Source organism: Pelobates fuscus, chromosome 13 (genome assembly GCF_036172605.1).
Source record: "Pelobates fuscus isolate aPelFus1 chromosome 13, aPelFus1.pri, whole genome shotgun sequence".
Classification (NCBI taxonomy): domain Eukaryota; kingdom Metazoa; phylum Chordata; class Amphibia; order Anura; family Pelobatidae; genus Pelobates; species Pelobates fuscus.
In genome coordinates this window covers 15,277,774-15,303,978 of record NC_086329.1, presented here as the reverse complement: position 1 = coordinate 15,303,978, position 26,205 = coordinate 15,277,774, and the positions used below count along the sequence as shown (strand labels likewise).

At 40.1% G+C, this 26,205-nt stretch overlaps 1 protein-coding gene across 1 annotated transcript in view; it reads left to right on the top strand.

Annotated features, from left to right (window-relative positions):
* The window catches only part of CEP170B (centrosomal protein 170B), a 60,603-nt gene that overhangs the window by 22,645 nt on the left and 11,753 nt on the right, over nucleotides 1–26,205 (top strand). Inside the window, exons 3-14 of the mRNA XM_063440133.1 lie at nucleotides 431–520; nucleotides 2,139–2,217; nucleotides 6,281–6,339; nucleotides 6,952–7,096; nucleotides 9,035–9,178; nucleotides 10,841–11,314; nucleotides 11,977–12,752; nucleotides 15,442–15,609; nucleotides 16,021–16,156; nucleotides 18,396–20,129; nucleotides 22,959–23,196; nucleotides 25,846–26,005. Coding sequence (XP_063296203.1) covers nucleotides 431–520; nucleotides 2,139–2,217; nucleotides 6,281–6,339; nucleotides 6,952–7,096; nucleotides 9,035–9,178; nucleotides 10,841–11,314; nucleotides 11,977–12,752; nucleotides 15,442–15,609; nucleotides 16,021–16,156; nucleotides 18,396–20,129; nucleotides 22,959–23,196; nucleotides 25,846–26,005 — 4,203 coding nt within the window. The remainder of the gene's footprint in view (nucleotides 1–430; nucleotides 521–2,138; nucleotides 2,218–6,280; nucleotides 6,340–6,951; nucleotides 7,097–9,034; nucleotides 9,179–10,840; nucleotides 11,315–11,976; nucleotides 12,753–15,441; nucleotides 15,610–16,020; nucleotides 16,157–18,395; nucleotides 20,130–22,958; nucleotides 23,197–25,845; nucleotides 26,006–26,205) is intronic.

The following is a 26,205-nucleotide window of genomic DNA, read 5'->3' as shown; positions in this document are numbered from 1 at the left end:
TTAGTGTTGGTGACGTGGTTGGGGCAAGTTAGAATTACAGGTACAGTTTCCTTTGTCTAGATAAGGGGAGTTGGATCATCCAAATGAAAAATGTTCTGCATATTTTTAAAATTTTGTTTTAATAACCAAATCAGCCATGCTATATAGAGATTCAGCTTATTATAAGAGGTATTCAATGAGACCAAAGATATATGCCCCTGAACTATAACATTATAAAACACAAGTTCTCTTTAATATTGACTCAAGGACTTCCCATAGTCTGACTGATACAATATATTACCATATTACACATTTAGAAACGTGCATTTTTAAATGCTCGAATCTCAGCTTGAGTGCATGCAGGTTCAATATGGTACTTGGTGGTGAGTTACAATGTCTCCTCGGATTGTTGACATTACCTGATGAATTATAGATCTGTACCTTCTCTCAGTCCCGCAGTGTGGATAAACAGCATGCTGTAATCAACTACGACAGTAACAAAGACGAGCATCTCGTGAAGGACCTTGGGAGTTTAAATGGAGTAAGTGTTTCTCAGTTTTTCTTGTTGGAAAGCCACATGTACACACTGCATGCTTTATATAAATGTATTCAGTTGATTTAATGATTGCAATCATGTTATTTGTTTATAGACTACCCCATGCATGTACGTACTGCGTCTCATGCTCTTAGCATCTTACGCCAGGCTCCTGAACGAAATTCGGAAATAATGTTACAATCACAAAAATTAAAATTTTAGGAAAGCCATAGTTTGTACACCTTTTCCAAAACAAACTGGCTTATCAGGTATACTGTTAATTGCCAGTTGAACAGATAGTTACTATGTATCACGCAGGCTATCATCAGAAGGACAAAGCCACCTGTACCCTCTGGAAGGCAATCACTGGAAGGACACCGGATTTATACTTTTCCACTTTGGAATTATTAAATACTACACTATATTATATTTTTTCATTTTAAAGGAACACTATAGTCACCTAAATTACTTTAGCTAAATACGCAGTTTTAGTGTATAGTTTATTCCCCTGCAATTTCACTGCTCAATTCACTGTCATTTAGGAGTTAAATCACTTTGTTTCTGTTTATGCAGCCCTAGCCACACCTCCCCTGGCTATGATTGACAGAGCCTGCATGAAAAAAAAAACTGGTTTCACTTTCAAACAGATGTAATTTACCTTAAATAATTGTATCTCAATATCTAAATTGAACTTTAATCACATGCAGGAGGCTCTTGCAGGGTCTAGCAAGCTATAAACATAGCAGGGGATAAAGAAAATCTTAATTAAACAGAACTTGTAATAAAGAAAGCCTAAATAGGGCTCTCTTTACAGGAAGTGTTTATGGAAGGCTGTGCAAGTCACATGCAGGGAGGTGTGACTAGGGTTCATAAACAAAGGGATTTAACTCCTAAATGGCAGAGGATTGGGCAGTGAGGCTGCAGGGGCATGTTCTATACACCAAAACTGCTTCATTAAGCTAAAGTTGTTCAGGTGACTATAGTGTCCCTTTAATACGTAGAATCATTCTAAATGACGAAAATATAAGCACTGACTGTAAATACTATTTAGTATAACTTTACCGGTTTATACGTACGATTAATAAAAAAATTTACACGTTTACCCTGCACAGCTTGAAAGCTTATTAAATGAATAGTTTCGTGAATCTGGCTTTTAATTTAGTGAGCAAGGCTACTGATGGCTTTTACGCCTGCTTGAACAGCTGCCTGTTGGAGGTTTAAAGTTGGAATATATTGTCTTTAAATAAATGCTATAAATAAACACTATGTGAAATGTGCTATTTAAAAAGACATGTGATTACTTAACAATTTTCTGTTTTCATTAGCTCCTCCCCTTTAGTTTTTTTCCCCCCATATTTTAATTTTCTTCATTTTAAGTATTTAATTTACTTTCCTTGAATCGAAAACTTGTCAGCTGTGGAGTGAGGTTAAATGGAATTCTGGGATGAACCCCGTTTGGGGCCTAGAACTCCCAGAGCTAAGCATTATGGGTGTTGTATGCTATAGTGAATGTGTTTCCAGAGGTTTTTGACACACGGTACATGTTTCAAATCTGGTTTGTGTCGTTATGCAGATTATCAACTTTAATTAATATTTTTTTTTTTTTTTTTGTCTTCTAACACAGACCTTTGTAAATGACGAGAGGATTCCGGACCAGATATATATTAAGCTGAAGCTAAATGATGTCATACGATTTGGCTACGATATCCTTTTTAAGCTTTATTATTTTGTCGCTGTGTTTTCAGTTTGATTACAACACCCTTGGAATAAATGCCTGTGTTTCCTTGTGCGGGTTTATTGTGTAATGACAGATCGAATTCACAGTAAAGAAGATTAGGGTTTCTCATTTCTATTTGTCAGTTGAAATGGTCCGTGCCAGGTGTAATATTTATTCTTTTACCTGACAATGTTCTTTGTGTGATTTAATTCCCATGGGCAGGGATCTTTGGAGCAGGTTTAAATCACTTCTATTTGTTATACTGTAATTCTCATAAACGCTGGATGAGAATTATGAATTATGGGGTTTATACAGTGGCGTACATACCAGGGTCGCAGGGCCGGCCCACCAGGGGGCTCGGCCACCCCTGCGAGTCATAGTTTGGATGCTAATCTCACTCAGAGACTAAATTTAGTATTTGCTGCTAAAACCAATACTTTTTATTGTGTTCACTCATTTTTATATATCATAGCTGTTCCTAGAACTGCACTCTTCCGGGCAGCGATCTTTGACATATATTCAGGAGTAAAAATGTTAGGCTGTGTGTCTGACTAACTGCTGCTCAAACTAACTTGCTGTGGCTGTAATTTCACACAGCGGAAGCAAGTTAGGTTGAGCAGTAGTTCGTCAGATACCACTCGAGTCTGGCCCAACATGGCTGCTCAACCAGACAAAAAGTGACATTTTCTAAAAAAAAAAAATTTTTTAAAATCAATATACAGAGTTTTTGAGTGAGTTGTGAGGGTAGTGTATCCAGGTTCCTGGGAGAAGGTGCGACTCTTAGCTTGTAATAGGGCATGTAGCTGCTCCCTCCTCAGTGGGACTGAGTTTGTTCTCTAATTTGACCTGGCTAAGGAGATCTGTGGGTAACCCCTTTTCTAACAGGTCAGGTAGGGGCAGAGTGTCAGGGTCCTCAGTAGCAGGGCTACATACAGCGGATATATTTCCTCTGGCCGCTCTACATATTCTTTTAACATATTTACATGAAACGCCTTCTTTAGCCCAGAAGGACTTCTGCTGGTAAACCATCCATTATCCAGACTTTCACTGAACCGGATCCGGCTCCCCAGTCTAAGTGGACGCGGGCAGTAGGCAAACTAAATACGGATCCACCAGCCACGGTTTGGCCGGTATGCTTATGAGCGGGAACCAAGTTTTCTGTACCAGCGTGATAGTGGCCGCAGTGTCCCGTAACCCTTGGGCGATTTGTCCATCGACCCTGACCTGCTGTCGATGCTGCTGTCTGTTATCCTCGGAGTCGGCATAGATAGGGTTGACCTCATAGATTACCCCCATATATTCCTTGGGGTGAGTCTCTGTGTCTACGCAGTGGGCGGCTGGGGTATGGGAGGTCGCAGGAGCTGGCACCGACGGGGAGTTGTTCCAGGAAGATCTGGGTTGACTTCTAGGGCAATTGGCCATCAGGTGTCCTGTATTGTGGCATCAGTGACACTTCACCCTCGAATTCTCTGACCCATGTCTGGGGGGACCAGTATAACGAGTGGGGCGGGTGGAATAGGGGCCCTGAACTCTGGTTGGCCTGTGTACAATGGGGCCCGAGGCTCCACTCGGGGTTGAGATCGGGACGATGCAGGGTCTAGGCGTCTGCGATCCGCATATTCATCAGCCAGGCGTACCGCTTGAGTAAAGTGTCTTTGAGGTGATATTGGGTTACCTCGTCCGCTGGGATTGCCCGAAAGGCTTTTAAGGCTTTCCCGGATAGCTTGCCAGCTAGTATGGTGAGTATGGCTCGATCCGGTCCTTGGACGGATTTGGCCCATAAATCGCCAGCCTTTCTCAGACTAATTTTGTCCCCAGTGGGCATAAAGGGTTCTGACATGGTGGAGTTACGACCCAGTCGCTGTAGCTCCGCAATCAGCTCTCTTTTTTAGGACGGCTGCTAGGAATTCCTCCACGGCTTTCCAGTAGGTCCTTGAGAGTTGTCCTTTTTAGTTGCTCATATCGGTTTTCCATCTGATCCGCATGTCTCCTGGGATAAAAGGACCATCCCACCACTGCCACCAAATGTGACGGTTACCCCTATGGAGTAAGGTATCTACCGTCTGGGCATCCTCCTTCCCAGTACTGGAGACCACGGCAGAGCTCCAACTCAAGGTCCTGTAGAGCGGGGCTCCCTCCTCCAGGAGCGTATAGCTGGGGCTCTCCTTCCAGAAGGTGTAGCAGGGTAGCTGGAGAGAGCTAGTAGTGATACAGCTGGCAAGCAGGCTTCTCCATAAGCCAGAGGAACATGGCAGTTTGGCACATGGAAAGCCAGTGGAAAATGGCAGTTGGTCACACCGGTTTTAAAATAACGGGTTCTTTCCCAGCAGAGTTAAAGGGCCAGACATAGTTTTTAACATCCAAGATGCAGAAATAGAGTATTTAGCAGGTAATGCACTCCAGGGGCCATAGTCGCAGGGTAACCAGAGTCTAGGAGCGTGTTCTTGGTTGGAATACAATGCTAGTACCGTGATCACACCATAACCACTGTGAGAAAAATTCCCATAACTACTGCAAGCAGCGAGGGATTTTGTTACATCACCTTTTACATAGGGTGCAGGGGGCCGGTGCCTAAATAGTTATATTACAGGTATATTGACAGGCAAACATGTCTGTATTCCTGTCACTATAGTGTTCCTTTAAGTTTAATCAAATATTATATACCTTTTTAAAAATGAAATTTGATGATAGTTGTCCTTTTAGTGGATCTTAGAATTGTAAAACTGAGGGAAGAAGGGGGTATATAATTGTCAGGAAATTAAAGAGTTGGTTGTACAATGGGGAGAGACATTGAGGCTCCTTTCATTTCTTTTTTGTGGTAATTTGTAACTGAATCTACTTCTGTTCCTCAACACAGCACCTTGAATGGGTTAATGTTTTTTTTGTTTTTTTTGTTTGTTTCTTTAGTAGTTTTCTGTAAAGCCAGTTGCATTGGTTACCAAAACACCCACTAATGCCCTCAAAGGCAGTTTCTTTTTGTACGCTAGTCCCTCTGCTGGAGACCCGTGGTATCACAGAGCACAAATCTCTTTAGCAACAAATTAAATGCATTTATTAAAACTACACATAGCCTGAGTTTGGTGTTCAGTCTGTGCGACTATTACTATGTTACAGATATTTGGTGTACAATTCAGTAATTATTTCACCTCTGCATAGAGCAGTTTATTGGCATGGGAGGCAAAAAATAAATAATTACCATCACATTTAGGATTATTAATACAAAAAGATAAGTCCTGCGCTCACTCCCATCACTCCTGGGCGGCAGCAACGACCACAGTACACATCAGCCCCAATATATAGTAAAAACCAAAGAGAAAAAAAAGTTACCTGCGCTCTCTCCTTAATCCCTATGTATATTTAGAGAAATGGAGATTTCTAGTTACTCCAATGGCCATTGGAGGGAACATTAGGATTATTCACCTCAACTTCTCTTACATATAAGGCTGCAAGAACCAGCCATTGAGAATAGAGTGGAAAAGAACAATTCACCTTAATAGGGAGAAGTAATCGTATACTCTTATTGTAGCTCATAATTAAGATGGCTCCTCCTAGTGGCATTCTGCCAATACGGTCTATTTTGTAAAAGGAATTTAAACTAATAATAGAAACACAATTACTTAGGATTATTGGGTGTACTGAACAGTAAAATGATAGATAGTGGATTGCTGTAGCTGGGGAGGTTTGTGGGAAATGTATATTGCAGGATATTTTAAATTAATTCTCTAAGTTAAAAGTGTCTCCACCCACCCCATTTTGAAAAATTAAATGGTTAAAGGCTTTAAAAATATACAATAAATATATGAATTATATGCTGGTGCTGTTACTCCACAGACATGCAGCAGGACACCACTGCTAGACCAGGAAGAGTCTCCACCAATGAGGATCTCTCTGAGGTCTAATCTACCTCCCACAGACCCCTGTGATTGGATGATATGTAGTCCAGTCTCCATTCCAGTTCCACTCATACAATCTGTAGTGCATATATTCTATTTTGAAGACTGTGCTAGGTTTATTACAATATAAGATGTTTTCCTTAGCAAATGCTTTACATATTAATCATTATGTTCTAGAACAGACTCAGCACAAAGTCCCAGAGGAGGCACTTAAGGTATGTATCGTGTGTGTGTGTTTGTGTGTGAATTCTGTTATTGCATCAGTCTTGTTAATGCGTGAAACACATCCTGCTGTTTTCCTGTGTCTTCCCCGTTGTAATGAAATTTCAGCACAGTAAAAGGAAGTATTTTAACAGTTCTTCCTGACGATCTTTGTCTTTTTTTGGGGAGATTTATTGAAATTTAGTGTGGTTAAAGTGGAACGTTTTTGAGGTAAACGATTTTATATTGCTTAAGGAGAACCGTTACCTCCCGTAATTTGTGTTAGTTTATTTAAAGGTCTCTTACATTTAACAGCAATGTGTTTGTGAAGTCTCAATAATAAAATGAAATGCCCTTACACTGCACTTTTTGTATTTCATTTACTTTTTTACTTTTTATTTTAATATGTCCATACTGAATAAAAACTGATGCTAATCTGAATAATGCCAGGTTGAGAGTGATTTTGGTAACTACCATAAGATTTTTCCATTATTTCATAAGTTTATATTATTTTATTTCATTTTTTTAAGTAGGGTTCTATTTCTATTGAATGTACAGACATTCCAAAGGGTTTTATTTAAAATTTTAAGGCAGATAAGGTTTAATAAACTGTGTATTTTTTTTAGCATGAAAAGTATACAAGTCAACTCCAGATGAGTCTGAAGAATTCCGTGTCTGTAAGAACGGAGCATCTTAAAGAACAGCCTACTCATATGGAGCCTTCTTCTGGGAAGCCAGAAAAAGGGGAGAAGAAAGCTGCCTCTCTCAATGGTATGCACCAAATAACATTTTAAACCAAATACTTTTTAACTATTATCATCCTACCCGCAGTGGGGTTGTTCATTGTCCTTCTTTAATGGATGCGTTTTGCGCTTATTCTGCGTAAAAATGTAACATTGTCAGCAGGGCCAGATTTTCCGATAGGCTAACTAGGTTTCAGCCTAGGGCCTCAAGATCAAGAGGGGCCTACATTCAAATTGTTAGCAAAATTAAAATTACACTATTCTAAAAACAGTGAACACGAAAACACTGAACCGAAAATAAGGAGAAATTCTACGCATATGATATGACCAGTGGTGTACTAAGGGGGGGGGGGGGGGTGGGGGTCCGCTCCGGGTGCCACTTACTAGGGGGATGCTCAGGGCAGACTGCATTGCCCCTCCTGCCGCGATCACAGAGACCGGCGGTCTGCAGCCCCGCAATGTGCAGAGCTGCAGACCACGGATCTCGCGTGCACTGCCCAATCAGAGCGTTGCCGCGGGTTACCACGGCAATGCTCTGATTGGGTATCGCGAGATCCATGGTCTGCAGCTCCCTCCCTCTCACAATCACCCCCCCTCTCCTCATCACCCCCCTCCCTCTCACAATCACCCCCCTCTCCTCATCACCCCCCTCCCTCTCTCAATCACCCCCCCCTCTCCTCATCACCCCCCTCCCTCTCACAATCACCCCCCCCTCTCCTCATCACCCCCTCCCTCTCTCAATCACCCCCCCTCTCCTCATCACCCCCCTCCCTCTCTCAATCACCCCCCCCTCTCCTCATCACCACCCTCCCTCTCACAATCACCCCCCCCCTCTCCTCATCTCGACTTTTTTTGTAATTTATTATCCGTGCCACATTTTTTATAAAGGTTAGTACCAATCACAACAGGTTTCATTTAACATATTGATATATATCACAGTAATTATGTCTTTTATTGTCTCTCATGTAATTTACAAACTTAAAAATGGGAGTGAAAGGGCCTCATAAGTGGAATAGCCTGGGGCCTCTTTTCATCTAAATCCGGCCCTGATTGTCAGGATGTGATCTATACATTCTTCTAGAAATGAATTCGGATCAAGGAGCAGCCACATGCTTTGCAGCAAGACTCCTTAGCTGAAATAGATCCCCAAGTACAGTGATTGTAGATTAAAGGGTTACTCCAAGAACCGTGACCATTTCAGCGAATTGAAGTGGTCATGAAGCTCGGAGTCTGTACGTGCATCATTTCAACAATGCTGTACATGCAGACATAATGCAGTTTGCTGTGGGGGGTGTAACTAATTGGAATTCGGCATAGTATGCTGATGAGAGAAGACCAATGGTGGCACTTCCCCTCGTCCGAGTTGCCAAATCCTCTCCTCAGCCTGGCTTTTGGCACCTCTGTGGGAGGATTGGGCTGTAGGGAAAACTTTGCCTTGACATGTGATAGCAGGAAAGTTTGGATTTATTATTAGTGGTGGGTCCGTGCCACTAAAAAAAACTGTGTTTTAATAAACATTTCAGTTGGAGTAAATCTTTAAAAACGAACTTGACTTGCATGTGCAATGTTAAAGAGATACATTTCTCTGATTCTCTGTACGAACATAATACATTTAATGGTACGACGTAAGTTGCATTTTCGAGCCTTGCACAGGCTTGTTGTCCCCTCAAATAAAAAACAGAAATGCTAATCATTTTTGTTTGTAAGTATATTTTGTTTTACTTTTTAAAGTCAATAATCTAACCAGTCCACTAGAAATATGTTCCTTTTTTATGCATTTAATATTTCCATTGCTCAGATTGCTTAATTTCAAGGTTGGTGTGTGTGTGTGTGTGTTTGATGAATCTAGTTTGGTTTTCAAACTAAAATATTTTTACTTTAAATGCACAATTATAGGAAAGTTCCAGAAACTTACCTCTTCTTTTAATTGAATAAAAGTATATATTGTTTGTTTAAAACACTGCAGTGACCTCGTCAGCATCTCCACTGCCCCCAGAGACCTCCGTTTACAGGACACCTTTGTATGGGCAGCCTTCCTGGTGGGGAGAAGATGACGCCAACAATTTGCATGAAATGCATGAAGGCAGACGCCAGGAAGATCACTTTTCAGGTGAACACGTTGCTTATATTCCATCAGGTGATGCCCTTTATTCACGTTTGTTTGTTTTTGAGTTTTGTTAGTTTCAGTGGTGTTCCTGTTTTAGGATTATTGTGCCAGTGACAGAAATCTAGCCAGGGTGTTGTAATACTAAAAGTAGCCCTTTTATAGCACTCACTAAATAGGGCACAGGGTTCCCATCAGAAATCTTGGGGCTTCTTACAAAATGTTGTTAGAGACATTTACACATTCCCAGACACAAACACACACTCACAGATACATACACACACATACAGCTGCTACGAGCGAATGAAGGAAGTGGTACGGCTGCTAGGAGTGAATGAAGGAAGTGAAATGGTTGGGGGAGCAGTAATCTAAAAGGAACACTCTATAGTAAAAAATTTAATCTAAATTCACTATTTAGTAGATCTACCCACAATGGATACATGCGTGCATTTATTTATGTCGGTTTTTTTTCTCATTGAGAAGCCTCCGAGTCTGTGCCCTCTGTGCATGAGTGCTGCACTCGTGGTCGGAAGGACATTGGTCTGAGGTCTATGAAGGAACAATGTGGGAAAATGCAGACACGCTCAATTAGAGCAAGCCTGCCACTTCCATTAGTTTAAGGGGGCTAGCTAATGGAAGGAGGATGAAAGTGTTTCTAATTCTAATGATAAAATTGCCAAAATAAATCAGAACGTTTATAAACTAGCTTCACTAGCTCTGGCACTTTAGCCCACATCCAATTCATCCACATCTCAAATATTTTAAACTGGAGTGCCCTTTAATGAAAAACAGGAAGGTGTTTTGGGTGTGTGTTTGCCAGGGAGTGATATTCTCTTTGTCCCCTAACAGCTTACAGTGAAGGCCTTTGTGTTTCTATGCTGGGTTGTGCATTCAGTAAACAGACGTGTGTGCACATAATTTCACCCTGTTCATTTAATTCTGTTTAATTTTTATATTATGTGTTTTTATTATATATGCCTGTTTTATACTCCTGAAAGTTCTTTGGGGTTTTGTGTTTTGTTTCATTTTTGTATTTTATTTCGCTGTTTTTTTGTTTGTTATTCAAGCAAGGGTTGGTAAAAAAAAAAAAAAAAAAGGGGGAAAAAACTGAATACGGTAACTCAATTAACATGAACAAATTATAGATGCTCAAAAACACCATGTTCAGCACAGTATACAAATAATTGCAACTTTATTAGTTTGTATAAACTTGGCATGAGGAAGTACATGACGGGGGGAGCCAAAGCCTAACTCGTTTCAGACCCAGAGATCCTTACTCATAAAAATTCCTATGACTAAGGACCTCTGCGTTTCAAACGTGCTGGGCTTTGGCTCCCCCCTGTGGTGAAATTCTTTGTCAAGATTGTTCATACTAATAAAGCTGCAGTGATTTATGTACTGTGCTGGACATGGTGTTTTTGTGGTAACCGGCCTAGTGTTTTTTTCAAGCTACCTTAGTCACCGCCGTTAGACTCTGACTTTCATAATGTTTAGCCAAGCAATAGGCAGCACATGGAGCCAATTGAAGTTATTTTTGTTTGACTGTATTACTAACACTGTTCCTTTGTAAAACTGATTTTTAACATTAATTTTAAGTTCTGGAAAATAAACATCTGTGTCATTTGAAAATTTAACGCAACATATAAACAAAATAATATTTTGTTGTAGAACGGCCAAAAGATCTTCAGCAGCATGATGAAGAAATGAATGGCAACCTGGGGTACAGAGATCCTCAGGATCAATCTGTCTACGCGTTCAGAAGAGAACCAAGCTATTTCGAAATCCCGACTAAGGACTTCCAGCAGCCTGCAAAGTCCCCAGAGACTCAGGTTCACGAAATACCAACCAAGGACACAGACACCATCACACCGCCTGTCATGCAAAGTCACGCCTCTTTTACCATTGAGTTTGACGACTGCCGGCCTGGGAAAATAAAGATAAAGGATCACGTAACTAAATTTTCAATGAGGCAAAGAAGAACCCACGGAAAGGATGGTGGCCCTTCAGAAATGGTGTCTGCGGAGTGTAAAGTTGCTGACTGGTTGGTTCAGAATGATCCAAGTCTAATGAGGAGGCCAGCTCCTGATGAAGATGTTTACAGCACAAAGAGTGACCTTCCGATACATAACCGGACACTAAAAGGTAAAACCAACTTTGGGTTAGAGCATGTCTGTCCATCCATGGCCTCGAGCTGTGGTTGGACTACATTCTCTGCAAGCCAACATGCTCTCTCCAAATGGTACTGGGCAAACTTCTGTTTTCTTATTTTTTTTCTATGAATTAAGCTACTAGTGACTGTCTTTCTTACATGTTCATAATGGTGACGGGATAATGGAATGTATATTTTACTTTGTATATTTTACTTTTTCTCTTAGACATGGGAGACAAGGGTGCTGGGACTAAAATGCATGTTTTGTCCTTCAATAACTATATTAAGGAAAAATATCTTTGCCTGATGATCTTCTACCCAGAATGTCCATTTCATTAATTCAGCGTTGTTAAATGTACAGTACATACAATTTTCACTGTTTTTAACAGCAAGCCTGCAGAGCAGCATAAATACTACAAAATAAACATACCAGAGGAAATATAACTATAACATGCGAACTTGCAATATGAATGTGCAAATAGTATAAAATTATACATACACTTACATGTTCTGGCTCTGGATTGAATTGCAGGCGGTACCAAACCTTATTAGTTCAATATGTCAACTCCAGTAAGAAGAAAATAAAAATAGAACACTATAGATATCCGTGCGTAAACCATACAAAGACAATTGTTACAGTTGTTATTGTTTTTAGGTAATCGACATGAAGATGGAACACAGAGCGACACTGAGGATCCAGTAGCAGCCAAAACTGAGATGGAGACCATCGCACCGGATCAAGGGAAACTTCAAAGGCAAATAAAACGGGAACCGGAAGAATTGCTACACAGCCAGCAAGCATTTGTAATTGAGTTTTTCGATGAGGATGCCCCTCGAAAGAAGAGATCTCAGTCTTTTACACACAGTGGAAATTCTTCTCCTAATGATTCTGACCCTTCTGTTAAAACAAAACCAGACAAGCGTAAAGTGGTTCAACCAGCTGAAAAACTGAACACTAATGGGGTGCCCTCTCCTGCTCCAGTTAATAAAGCAGTTGCAAATGCTTCCTTTCAACAAAGGTCTAACTCTTTCAGGAAGGACAAAACAGATGATCGCATGAACTGTTCGCCACCTACAACAGCAAAACCTCCCATAAAAAACTATGGTAGCATTGGGAAGAAATCAAAGCTGGCTCAGGACTTTTCCGCAGAGTATTTGCGTGAGCAGATGGAGTCTGTACAACCGCCAGTAGAAAAACCAACTAGTTTGCCACTGACAACAGCCGTGTTAACGCAGCCACAAGCTTTGCACATAGAATTAACCACAACTTCTGGAGTCCTTGCTACATCTACATCTCCACCATCCGAGGCCCATCCAGTGAAGACAAAGAAGACTGAAGAAGAGGACAGCTTGAGTGATGCTGGGACATACACAATTGAAACGGAGACACAGGATAAAGAAGTTGAGGAAGCCAGGAAAATGATAGATCAGGTAAAACCGTAACATTAATATTTTGGTTTATGTGCCCATACCTCCTCACCATCACACCCCTTAGACTTAATCGTGCTTGTTGTATGGGAAGCAAGGTAGAAGTTAACAAGTTATATATCTGGCCAAAAAGTATCTTGCTAATGATGTGCAGGACGTATAATTACCTCCTATTCTCTTACTCCCAAATAATGTAAGGAACTGGGAATAACTGATGCTCAACAATCTCTGCAAAACAAATCTTAATATCCAACACAGTTAGCATCTTTTTTTTAGCTGGGTGATTAATGAATAGCATAGTTGCTTGTAGTGAATGAATGAAATGATGGTTACAGAGATTGTCTTTAGTGAATGGAAACAGGAAATGGTAGATTTGCTCATAATGAATACAAGAAGGAAATGATCAGTGTGCTGGTAGTGAATGATTGAATGAAAGAAGGAAATGGCAGACTTGCTGGTAGTGAATGAATAAATAAATGCTAGAAGAAATGTAATGGCTTCTGGTAAATGCACTCCTATATTATTGTGTGGTAGAGATACAGTCGTATAAACCATATTTTGTATTTAAAGCGGTACCGTCACGGATAGAATCTTTATGAAATACTCATTTTGACTGTGTTGGAATTTCGCTGAAATTCTTACCCAGTCAAGAGATTTACTGTCTTTTGTATATTTCTTCTGCCTGACACCTTTACACACATTGGGCAGAGCTACCGCCGTCTAGAAGGGTTAATCCCCTCAAGCATGGTCTGTGATGGCTGCAGGGAATTGACTCTGTCAATGGAGGATTCCTCGGTGCCACGGGATCCTCCATAGACCTCAGTGCTGTACTCTCGCATGTAGAACTCGCCTTTTCCTGCCCCCTCTCAACCAAAGGACCCTCAGTGACTATGTCACTGTCGGGGATCTTTGCGAAGTCTGCAAAGTCCCCAGACAGTGACAGTGCCACTCTACGCAACATACATTTTGCTTTTCTTCTTCCTTTGTAGCTTAAAAACAAATATATGTAAAGTTGTTATCTTTAACTAGCTCTGGCAACCCAGGAAATGGTCGCATTTGTGATAAAATATATAGATAACATTTCATCTGTTCTTTGTAGTAACCATATTGTTAGCATCTGTCTGTGTATATATACACCTCTTAATCCATGCAGGGGGTGCAAACTTCAGACCCTCGCAGCTGGTGTTGGACCTTAACACGAATTATATTCTTGCTCCTTAAAGGCACACAGTTGGCAGGAACTGGCACCTTTTTTGCATGAAATATATCAGACTTATAAGAATTATTACAAAAATGTGGAATAATAAAAGTATGCAGACGGACAGATCTAAAACCAGAAACAGAAGTATATGAAACGTGTTTTTTTTTTTTCTCTTTGGGGCAGTTTTATAGCTGCAGTTGTAGGGGTTCCAGTTAAACAAAGTGCCACAATCTTTGCAATTCTGTAAAGTTGTTTTGGTGCTTAGTGTGTCCCCACTGCTTGATATATATTTTCAATGTCGATAAATACGCTTTTATACTTCTAATAAAGTGTTCTAATAAAGTATTTCTATTGCAGTATATTGAGAAAAGGGCATAGGGCATAAAACAATCTGCTTTGTGCTTTGCACAGGTTTTACAAGACATATGGACCCAATGTTCTACGTTGTAGCTACTCAAATGCAAATGGCGTTTGGTGAATTCGCAATGATACACAATTACAAAGGCTAATAGGGCTAAGGGACAGAAGAATGCTACTTGTGCTTATTGTTTACATTATAGCTTTGTGCATAAACAGTTTGCAAATATGTGATACACAGACTAGATTCCCCAGTTCCTTATTACCTAGATCTTTCTGTCTATTGGTATATGAATTAAAGGAGTACTATAGTGAGTTAGGAATAGAAAACTGTATCCATCTGCCTCCGCGATCCCCCACTCTCCCCAAGCCATGAAAGAGAGAGTTAAATAACCGTTCAGACAATTACCCAAAGGACCTCGACTCTGAGTCTGACTCCTCCTCCGATGTGAGCCGATGGGGGAAACGCATGCGCAGTGAGTGGCGCATGTGCATTAGGCCTTCCCCATAGTAAGGTATTGACTCAGTGCTTTCCAATGGGGATTTAGAAGATGCTGGACGTCCTCCTGCAAAGCGTGGGGATGTCCAGTGTCGTTTCATGGAGTTAAACTCTGTGAAAAAGCATGAAGTGCCTCTAGTGGCAGTCTTAACCCTGTAATGTTAACATAGCAGGTCTAAGGGGACAGGGTAAGTGCATCCATACCACTTCAATTATCGTTATTTTGTTTTAATACTCAAATAACAGTGTGCATGGCAGGGCTCAAAATTATCTTCGGAAACGCGCTAAACCTAAAAGGTACTTGCTACACAAACCGTACATACATGATTGGGGATGTGTAGTTGGGGGAATGAGGAGATAGTAGTATTGTGGTGGCAGTCAGTTAGGATTTACATACAAATGGAAATATATTGAAGGACCGTGGAAATTACGAGGAGTATGTTGCAGTAACTGGTGGTTTAGTGGAAAGGTATGAGGGGTATTTTGTGTCTTGTAAGGTTGGGCAATGCACTATAATGGTGGGGGTGCTCCGTACCTGTAATCTGGAGCTCGGTTGATGATTGTCTAGTTTCATATATTATATTCCTATACTGTACCATAACTAAAAATCTAACTGTGCGGTTATTTCTATTTAGGTATTTGGAGTGTTCGAACCAGAGGAATATTCCAAGATTAATTCTTCTGTGTACAGGCCCGTGATTAAGGTGGAAAAAGAAGATATTTCACACGAGCAAAGTTTGAAGGCTGACTTGTTCTCTTCTCACACCGCTAAATTGAATAACGGACCCCAGTCTGAAACTCAGGTATAATTTTGTTTTTATGTTAGAATACAATGTAGAGTAACAACCACATCTGCAGAGGTGCTCAATAGTGTTGATAGGAAACAGGTGGACAGCTCTCAAAAACGCCTTCCACCATAGCCACTACAAAATGCTGCAGTGGCCATGATGCTTAGCTTGTAGATTTTAGAATAGCTGGGATGTTTACACCATGGGGTGGATCTCTAGTGCGTGGAACTATAGCTGCTCCACTTAAAGCTAATTATCAACCTTCTATAATGCATAATGCAGCCATCTTTTTTTTATCATGGTGCCCAGTGTTAATGTGCAAATCCCTCACTAGTAAAGGTTGATCATGACCTCTATATTACTAAAGTATAAAGAACAAATTATCTATATGTCTGCTCTTTTCCATGTTGCTTTAATTTCCTGCAGATGGCAAGGTCAACTGGGTCAAAGTCAAATCAAAAATGGGTTTCTCGATGGGCAAGTCTGGCCGACAGTTACCAAGATGCATCACCAACTACGTCTCCACTGGACAGTCATAAGCATGGGCTAACTGGGGAAGAAGGTAAACAAATTTTAGATTTATTTCTGCATTGGATGTTAATCACGCACCATTGTGTTTTGGTCTCTGTAAAGCGGACGTAAAAAACATGGACATCTGTCTATACTTTATATAAAATTCCAAGGGACTACATATCACAGTAGAGGTGAAGCTGAGCATATTGACGTTATTGTACGATGTCCTAATAAATGGTAGGAAGGTCACATTGAAATGATGCAGCTGTGTGCCTCCCTAGTACTACTATCCTGACCCTGCTTGGACAGTTCTGGAATTTTGACCTGAAAATCATTAAAAAAAAATGTGAATTGCTTTTTCATCTCACAATCCTATTAAAGAGGGACATTAGGACAGAAAAGAGGGACAGGGGAATTTGGATCTAAAATGGGTACCGTACCTCCTAAATAGGTACACTTGTGAGGTATGTGAATATGTACTCAGTATTTAGACTAATAATATATTAACGTGCTGATATTCCCACAGACTAGTGTACCTGGAAGAGTACCCCACAGGGGAAATATGTTTTTATGTAATATGACTTGATAAAATTAAATACCCCAAAAAGACTGAAGACCCTCTTGGCTGACTGAAAGCTTGTGACAAAGATATTTTATAAAAGTGTTGATCTCTTGTGAAATTCACACTTTTATCAAATATTACCACAGTGATGAGCAAATTAACCCTAAAGCAAGTGAGATGCTTTAGTTTACTGGAGTGTTCCTTTAACATATGACTGTAACATATTTTGTCAGGAAGGCAATTATTTGCTGTATCTGCAGTAATTGCCTTCCTGACAAATGCGGAAGTGCCGTTCAGCGGCAATGTATGTGACTCCTGCAGCATGTTGGTGGACGCCAGCCCCTGCGGATCCACACCATTTTGTAACCCCATGTCCGCCCACGGTATTGATGACATCGGCGTGCATGTGACGTCACGTAGAGGACGCGCACGCACGTTCTGGGGTCAAAGGCCGGGTACGGTCAATCGGATCCAAAGGAGGCTTATTTAAACTCCTTTTTTCCTTTTCCTCATTGCCCTGTCATGGTTTCCCATAGTGGTTGTCAGATAGTGTGCTCTTAAAGGACCACTCTAGGCACCCAGACCACTTCAGCTTAATGAAGTGGTCTGGGTGCCAGGTCCAGCTAGGGTTAACTAATTGTTTTATAAACATAGCAGTTTCAGAGAAACTGCTATGTTTATCAATTAGTTAAGCCTTCCCCTATTTCCTCTAGTGGCTGTCTCACTGACAGCCGCTAGAGGCGCTTGCGTGATTCTCACTGTGAAAATCACAGTGAGAGCACGCAAGCGTCCATAGGAAAGCATTATGAATGCTTTCCTATGTGACCGGCTGAATGCGCGCGCAGCTCTTGCCGCGCGTGCGCATTCAGCCGACGGGGAGGAACGGAGGCGGAGAGGAGGAGGAGAGCTCCCCGCCCAGCGCTGGAAAAAGGTAAGTTTTAACCCTTTTCCCCTTTCCAGAGCCGGGCGGGAGGGGGTCCCTGAGGGTGGGGGCACCCTCAGGGCACTCTAGTGCCAGGAAAACGAGTATGCTTTCCTGGCACTAGAGTGGTCCTTTAAGCATTTATATCTGGTTATTGACTTTGACTTCGTTTTGACCTCCCTGTATTCCCTGACTTTTGGCTTTCCCTCATCGTTGACTCATTCTGTGTCCCTGACCTCAGCAAGTATTCTGACTGTTCTCTGGTACGTTAAGTCCGGACATTCTAAGGCCCAGTAAGACGTTACCTTTAGCCCTAGGTGTGATACAGTACTGCGTGTTGGATCAACTAGTAATCCTGACAATGACAATTTTTCATTATGAATGTTGTAGGTTACAGAACTGGGGAGTCGTTCTGAGCCTGTTAAAGTAATTGCTTTGCCTTTCCTGTTTGCAAAGAGGAAGATGTGGGTTTTGGAGAGTTAAGAAGAATAATGGGAAGTAGAAATGGGTATGGGTGAACTTTTGCAAATTGTTTCAGCTGCTAAGCACTTAACGTATCAATTGTGTCCCAAGACAGACCTTGGCCAAGGCATTATGACTTGTTTCTGTAAGCTGTTGATTTAGGAATACCTTTACGAGCACTGAAATCTGCAGTATAGTGTCTCCTATCCCCTGACTGACGTAGTTTAAAATATAAGAACTGAGGGTTTCCACCTTTTTCAGAAGTTAAGTGGTTTACGTTTAATGTTGTACTCAACAACTTGGTGATCACTGTCATTAATTAATTGGTTGATCATTTTTCAGAAGGGGTCGACCACACAGAATATCCAAGTGAAACAGATCCCACATTACCTTCAAGAACGAGACGTCTTCTACCTCAGCTCCCACCCAACGACAAGTCCGAAATTAGCAAACCAACTATTTTAGTTTGTTTAGAGTCCTCTACAGAAGTCACACAAAGACGTGTTATGGAAGGACAAATTAAAGAAACTCATAATGCACAAAACAGTCTTCTTCTCACTCAAGAGGAGTTGGATCCAGACAGTCTTAGTGATGCAAGCAAATCTGATGATGGTGTCATAGCAGAGAGAAAATGCAGCCAGCTGACCAACCTCTGTAGCAATGTTTGGAAGAGAGAGGAAACAGTTTGTCCAGAACCACTTGTTCAAAGAGCACCTAAAATCCTAAGTGAGCAACAAAAAGCCACCAGCTTTTATGTTGGGAATGACAGTGCATTAGGAAACCTTCCACTGGCTAATTCTGGAGTAAGTCCTAATGAAATACACAAAGAATATAAAAACCACGATATTCACATGAAATCAAAGAATAACATTCACTCCAGCCAAGAGCCACAAAGTACACGGCGGGTTGTGAATTTGCAAAATAAGAAAGAAAATGGATCATCACGAGATCCAGTTTCAATTGTTAGACAGGAAAGTTTTACCAAAGAGAGGGCCAGCAGCAACATTTTACCGAATAAACTTCCACAAATATCATCTACCCATCCTTTGCTTAAAGATTTAAATGTTTCAAAACCAGCTCATGATTACAGTCAGGAGACACGACTAATTCTTAAAGAAACAGAAACAGCTTTGGCTGCCCTAGAAGCAAAGCTTTTTTCTCAGACACATATCGAGGAGTTACAAAATGTTCCCAACCTGGCAGAGGACACTTCAGGAGAATCCGATGTGGACACTGCAAGCACAGTCAGTCTAGTTAGTGACAAAAATGTGCCTAGTCATCCACAGAAAGGTAGGGTATTAAACCTTCAGAAGGAAAAGTCCTCTTCAACATCTTCCATACAGGATCAATACAGTCGCTCTACAGCTCGAGATCGACTGTCTGAAAAACGCAGGACAGGTACTGGGGAAATTGGGGGCAGGAGAGAGATGAATAAGCGGTTTGAAATGAAGCGTAGTACTGGAGCCCGTGGCTCTTTAGACTTTACAGATGAAGAACGATGTACCAGTCTTCCATACATACCAGCTGGAGACACTGTTCTATCAGACTATGAGCATTCCTCTTCAAAACCAGTTGCAAGAAGAAGACCACTTGCTCAGTCTGTTAAGGAGGATACAACTAAAAACCTGTCAAATGCCCAAAAGATTCAGCAAGCTTTGACACGCTCAAACAGTTTGTCAACTCCGAGGCCTACAAGAGCCTCAAAACTGCGCCGTGCTCGCCTTGGTGAAGCTTCTGATAATGAGAGTGCGGATGCAGAAAGGTCAACTGTAAGTCCAGAAACGTCTTCTGCAAATTCATCCTCTGCCAAAAGCTCAACAGAAGTTAAAAAGCTCTCCCGCCTTGATATTCTTGCCATGCCAAGGAAACGGACAGGCTCATTCAATGTCCCAAGTGACTCAGAAGTTTCTGCTCCAAGAACAGGGTTTTCAGGACGTAGCGTTGACCACAGTTATACAACTCGTAAAGCTTCTGTGTCAGAGGTGAAGCCACCAGTGAAGAAACCTGTAGCACCTTTACCTAAGCAACCCTTGACAAGAGCTCGTGCAGGCAGTATGAAATACTCTTCCAGCTCAAGTAAGTTTTCATTGTGCTTTAATCTCGCTCTAATAGATGTATTAATTTATTATAAAGGCAAATTCTAAAGAGTTGTTCTACCTATTAATCTTCCTTTTATAGCTTTCATGAATTTATCTCACAGATGGCTAAACGTGCATGTTATTGAGTTATAGGAGAGTTTTTGTGAGTGTTTTTGTCTTGAAAATGTGACTTGGTATAGAGATCATACTATTTATATGTACAATGTATTTCTCTAGTAATGGCTAAGCTTAGCAAGTATAGGTCAGACGTGTATATATGAGGTTAGTCCTTTTATTAGCCATTTTTATTATACATTTATTGAAGATATACCTTACCTTTAACCACTTAATCTCTACATGATAGGTCATCATAATTCAGTATGTTTATACGTTGCTTTATATGAAGACTGAATTGTTAAAATTATATTTAGTCTTTGTGACTAAAAGATATTGTTGGACCATTAGACTAGGGAGCCCACATCCTTCTCTTACAATCAGAAAACCTCTATTCATTTTCTGTCTCTGAGCTCACACACAATGAAGTAGAAGTAGAGGTATCTGCTTACAATAGGTTAGTAAAACCACTTTGAGAACCAAAGTGAATCTCACATTTAAGGTCAAACTAGCCAAACTGGAAGCATTCTCAAATTCAGCTTTGCTTCATATTCGGATACTTTGGACTTAAATTTGGAAATGTACTTTGAATTCTCACATTGGTGAATAACCATGCCATTCTATGACTCTCTCTGCCTTTTCACAATATGATGTGTTTACCTCTATCTGTTCGCCATTGTTTAGCTCTCATCATTTATCTATCTTTTCCTTCTTTTATTAGTCTGTCTCTTCACCCTGATCATTTTTATTACTGTATCTGTCTGTCCCTCATCCCACTCCCAAACTTATTCCATCTATATCACCTCATACATACCCCATCCTTAATCTATTCCTTCTTTAATTATGTTTTCCATTACATTAAAGGGACACTATAGTCACTAGAACAACTACAGCTTAATGTATTTGTTCTGGTGAGTATAATCATTGCCTTCAGGCATTTTCATGCAAACATTGTCTTTTCAGAGAACAGGCAGTGTTTACATTGACCCCTAGGAACACCTCTAGTGGCCACTCCTCGGATGGCTGCTGGAGGTGCTTCCTGGGGCAGTGCTGCACACTGTGACTGACTTTCAGTGTCTCCACCCTCTGCATGCAGACACTGAACTTTCCTCATTGAGAAGCATTGATTCAGTGCATCTTTATGAGGAGGTGCTGATTGGCCAAGCTTGCATTTGGTCCTGCCATAGTCCCACCTCCTTGCTGATTTCAGCCAATCCAATGCTTTCCCTATGATAAATGATGATGTCAGCAAGGAGGTGGATTGGAAGCGGATCCAGCCCCGGCGGACCTGCGACGCACTGGATATAAGGTAGGTTTTATTACATTTTAAGTGGGTTACCTAAATGGTGGTTTTAACACTATATGGTCAGGAACACAAACACTTATTCCTGACCCTAAAGGGTTCCTTTAAGCCTCTATCAATACGCTCCACGTCTCTCCTCTCCACTACATTTTACCATGTGTGTGCCACCCATGCTTTCCTCATTCCATTTTCCCCACCTTGCTTCACTCACTATTTGATTACTGTTGCATATCGAGTGACCGTTCTACACTTCTCCTAGCTCTGCATCGCCCAGGGCTCAGAGCAGAGCCGTGAGAAATGTCTGTTGCTAGAGGATACAGAGATAATGTCTGCTCTTTCCATCCGTAGGCTTATGCAACACAACAAAAACTCACATCAATACAACATATATACATACGTGTAAAAAAAAAGAAACAAAAAAACAAAAACAAGCAGGACAGAAATGTGTAGATATCATTGGTCTGATTGTGTAATTGTACTGTGATGTCTTTTAAAAAGTTACACAAACATTGCATATTCAATATACAGTGTAAAGAAAACATCTAGTATCTTATGAAAATAATTCAAAAGAAAATGCTGTTATTTGTAGCTGAAATGGGGAAACATTGTGAGTGTAGCCTGGATGGTGTGTCATGTAAGTCAATTAATGAATTGGTTTTCATTGTCTTTCTGGTAGCAATCAAACAGACCTCTCAAAATTTGGAATCCTTTTTTCAAATCTGATTCTGTTCTACTTAATTTCTTTTAACACAATTCTCCTTTTCACTTTAACCCCTTAAGGACACATGACATGTATGACATGTCATGATTCCCTTTTATTCCAGATGCTTGGTCCTTAAGGGGTTAATATTTCCTAATTTATCAAGATTAAGATTATTTGCAGAAATTCATGTATTTCTTTTGCTATATTTAAAACAATCTGTAAACTCCACACTTAAACTACCTCTGAAAATGATATATTTTAAAATATCTATATGACTTTTTTTTATTATTTCTTTATTTTTTTAGTTTGATGTTTTTAAAAATAAATAAATACATTCTAAACATATATTCTCAGATCACAAAAGAAATGCATTGTGTCTGCAATAAATTATTAGAATTTCCCAAATACAAAATATGATTTGGGAATAATTGGTTAATTTCGTACTATTTTATGTCTATTTCTGTAATTTTGATCAGGTTTTTCTCTGTTACTGATCATCCTCTCTAAATTAATTCCATTTTAAGGCATTCTGTGTTTTATTATATTTATTGCAACTTACATTTTTTTTGTAACCTATTACAAATGTAAAAACTGCACAAATTCAAATAAAAATACTGCACAGAATCCCTGTAAATGAGTCTGGCTTGTGGTTAGTATCTCACTGATCCTTAACTCTTTCTTTCTCTAAAACCAATTCATTTTATAAGCTTCAAGACGGAGAACTCAGGGTTCAGATTATATATCAACATCAGAAGAGGAGTATGGCTCAAATCACAGTACCCCTAAACACAAACGCTCCCATGCTTCAACAGCCACCCAGACTGCAAGGGCCCACGGTGCTCCTCCTCGACAAAGACACAATGGCCGTCAAGATGAAGTAGAGGGTGACCACGAGGTTTACAACCACTTCATTGCCCAGTCTGCAGAAATAGCCGAAATAGCCAGGTAAGATATGAGCTAGTAAATCGCCTGATAATCTGGCAACTCTGTCTGTTAATAGAAAAAGGAGGTGAGCTTTGCGCCAAAGTTATAAATATACAATAGTAAACAGACCAATTGGTCTAGATGATTATACAACAGATAAAATGGTTAGTCTCACTAAAATAACGGTGTAATCCTCAGGAGTTGATCCGTCCGGATGATAAAATATTCATATAAAAGTCTCGCTAATAAAACAGGATAAAATAGGGGTGCAATACTCAGGAGTTGATCCGTCCGGATGGTTAAAATGGTATGTGGAGAGACAAGGGGAGATACGACAAGCAGCTGATGTAATATGTGTAATATGCCAAAACCCAAGGGTAAAATGTATAAAAAGGAAGGTAGTAAACTCACATTTAAAACAGCTTAAACCAGCTCTGGAGTTAAGGACGTTAAGCGGTACAGTCCCCGCTATGGGATACAGTGGAGAGGTGTCAGTTCGGTCTGAATAATCAAAGCTCCGAGGTATATAAAAGATAACAATAGTGCTCTCAATTTTCTAAAAAAAATGCGGTATAAAATCTATAAAATTATACTCACAAGAACTGTCTGTTAATGCATCATCTCTGTGTCTGAGAGTCTATTCCAGGAAGAATCAGCTCAACTGTTTGTTCTTCTAATGACAATAAAATAAGTTCCATTGAGTTTGGTATTGGTAAAAAAAAAAAAATTCAACCCTAATGTTTTTTAATAAATCTGTGAAATGCCAATTCTTTCTGGCAGAGTTTTTATTATCTACTGCTATATCCATGATTATTAAAAAAAAAAAAAAAAAAAAAAAAAAAATGTGCTTCTTCTCATCGCACAGTAAGGTCCCAATTCTTATTTCATGTCCCTGTTTGGCAGTGGTGGGTCAAATACTTGTGTACAAAAGCTGTCGCAATCTATGCTCACCTGCGCCTCTAGTTTAGCTGCTACCTGAGGGCTACCTGCTTTGACAGTCTTAAAGGATTGGTAATAGTTTAATATAAACACTACGGGGGATATTTACCAAAGTGTTCTGAAAAGTGGCATAACTAATGTTATTATTTTGACCATATTTATAAAAGTGATCTAAAAGGTAATGGTTTTCTTCATAGTCATTTTGACCGTTGTCATAGAAATTTCCATATCATGAGACTGGCAAATGTAGTATTATTATTATTATTATTATTATTATTATTGGCATTTATATAGTGCCAACTTATTCCGCAACGCTTATAGCTTAATGATTACTGGAGTTACCTGTTGAAACATTGCTGTACACTTTGGTCACTTGAATAAAAGGACACATACGAGAACCTTATGCTGGAGTACTTTCTATTTTTGTTTGCAATGCTACTGGCTTGTAGAAGCTTCATACTTTGGCTATAAATGAAGCTAATTTGTAGTGGTGGGAAAATAATGAAAGAAATAAAAAATGGTGCATATAGTCAAATAATAAAGATATTGCTAAAAAAAATAAATCTGAGAGATTTTATAAATTGCACCAAAAAAATCACTGAAATTAAATGGAAAAGTGTCAGCGACACGTTGATGAAACTCCCCCAATATATGTAAGTTAACATCCTGAAATTTCAGTGCATATATTACGATTACCAATCTCATTTACCCCTGCCATATTGTATCCTTGGAATTCCATTGACAAACCAGTCTATACATTCCTTCCTGGTTTAACAAACACTGTGTTTGGTTTTTAAGGACTTGTCCTTAATCCTGTATCCTTTGTTTCTTTATGTCTTCACAAAAACCCAGTTTACATCCAGCACTGTTTTAAGTGTTACTCAATTTTCAATCCAATTTACAATCCTCTGTCTTCTAGCTTAGACTTTGTCACTCGTTTCAAAATTTTATATGTAAATAAAAATTTGGTGCTCTGCTTAGTTCCCCCTCGCTAAACAATAAGCCACTCCTGTTCTATAATTCCCAGCAGGGGGTGAGGGATAAATAGTTTAAGGTCCTGGGGCAGTTTTACTCATCACATTGGAGCTATGGAACTGCTTTATAAACTGATAGCAGCCATAGGTTCAGCTTCTATTACATTACATATGGCATGGGCTATTTGTGGCTATCGGCAGAGCCACAGTCCACGGCACAGTTTCACATTGAACAGTCAGAACTCTGATAATAGTCTTATGTGCTTCAATATGCCTTCTGCTTTGCAATACTTGCAAAATAAAAAGTAGGACATGGGAAGATAAGAATATTTATCAGATTTTAGAAGTTTTATTTTTGGTGTAGTGTTTTTTCATAAAAAAAAAAAAATACTGGTATTTCTGAAATATTTGCACTAGTGTCAGGCGTGTCCACTAATGGCAAGTTCTGACAGCACTATATTATGCTCCTGCTTTGTTAACATTTACTGAAGCTCAGAAGGAATAGAGCTCTGAATATAAGAAATAATTCAGAAATAACTTGAGACCGCTCTCTGCCACAGCACCGCTCTCTGCCACAGCACATAACTTGAGACCGCTCTCTGCCACAGCACTGCTCTCTGCCACAGTACATAACTTGAGACCGCTCTCTGCCACAGCACAGTTCAGAAAATGTAAAACATGGACCTTTCACAAAATGTGCAGGTGTGCTTTAAATCTAATGTAATCTTTTAATCCTCTTGCTTGATGTCTGCCATAGATTAAGTCAAACACTGGTGAAGGATGTCGCCAGTTTAGCTAGAGAGATTCACGATGTAGCAGGGGATGGCGATTCTCCAAGCTCGTCCGGGACGGGACACAGTACTTCTATCAGTTCCATACCAAACACTCCAGCTTCAACCATATATGCCCGGGAAGAGGTAAGTCCTCCATAGTTTGTGAAGAGTTCCTAATCTGGACTTCTCTAATTCCTTTCCTCTCTGTTTTCCAACTAATACTCTAAATGCTTTTTCATTCATTCACGAGCATTAATCCTGCTTGCATGGGCGCATGCATGAACTCAGATTTGTCTACCCTTTCGCCTCATTGCATGGCTACATGCTAGATACGTGTGTTGAAA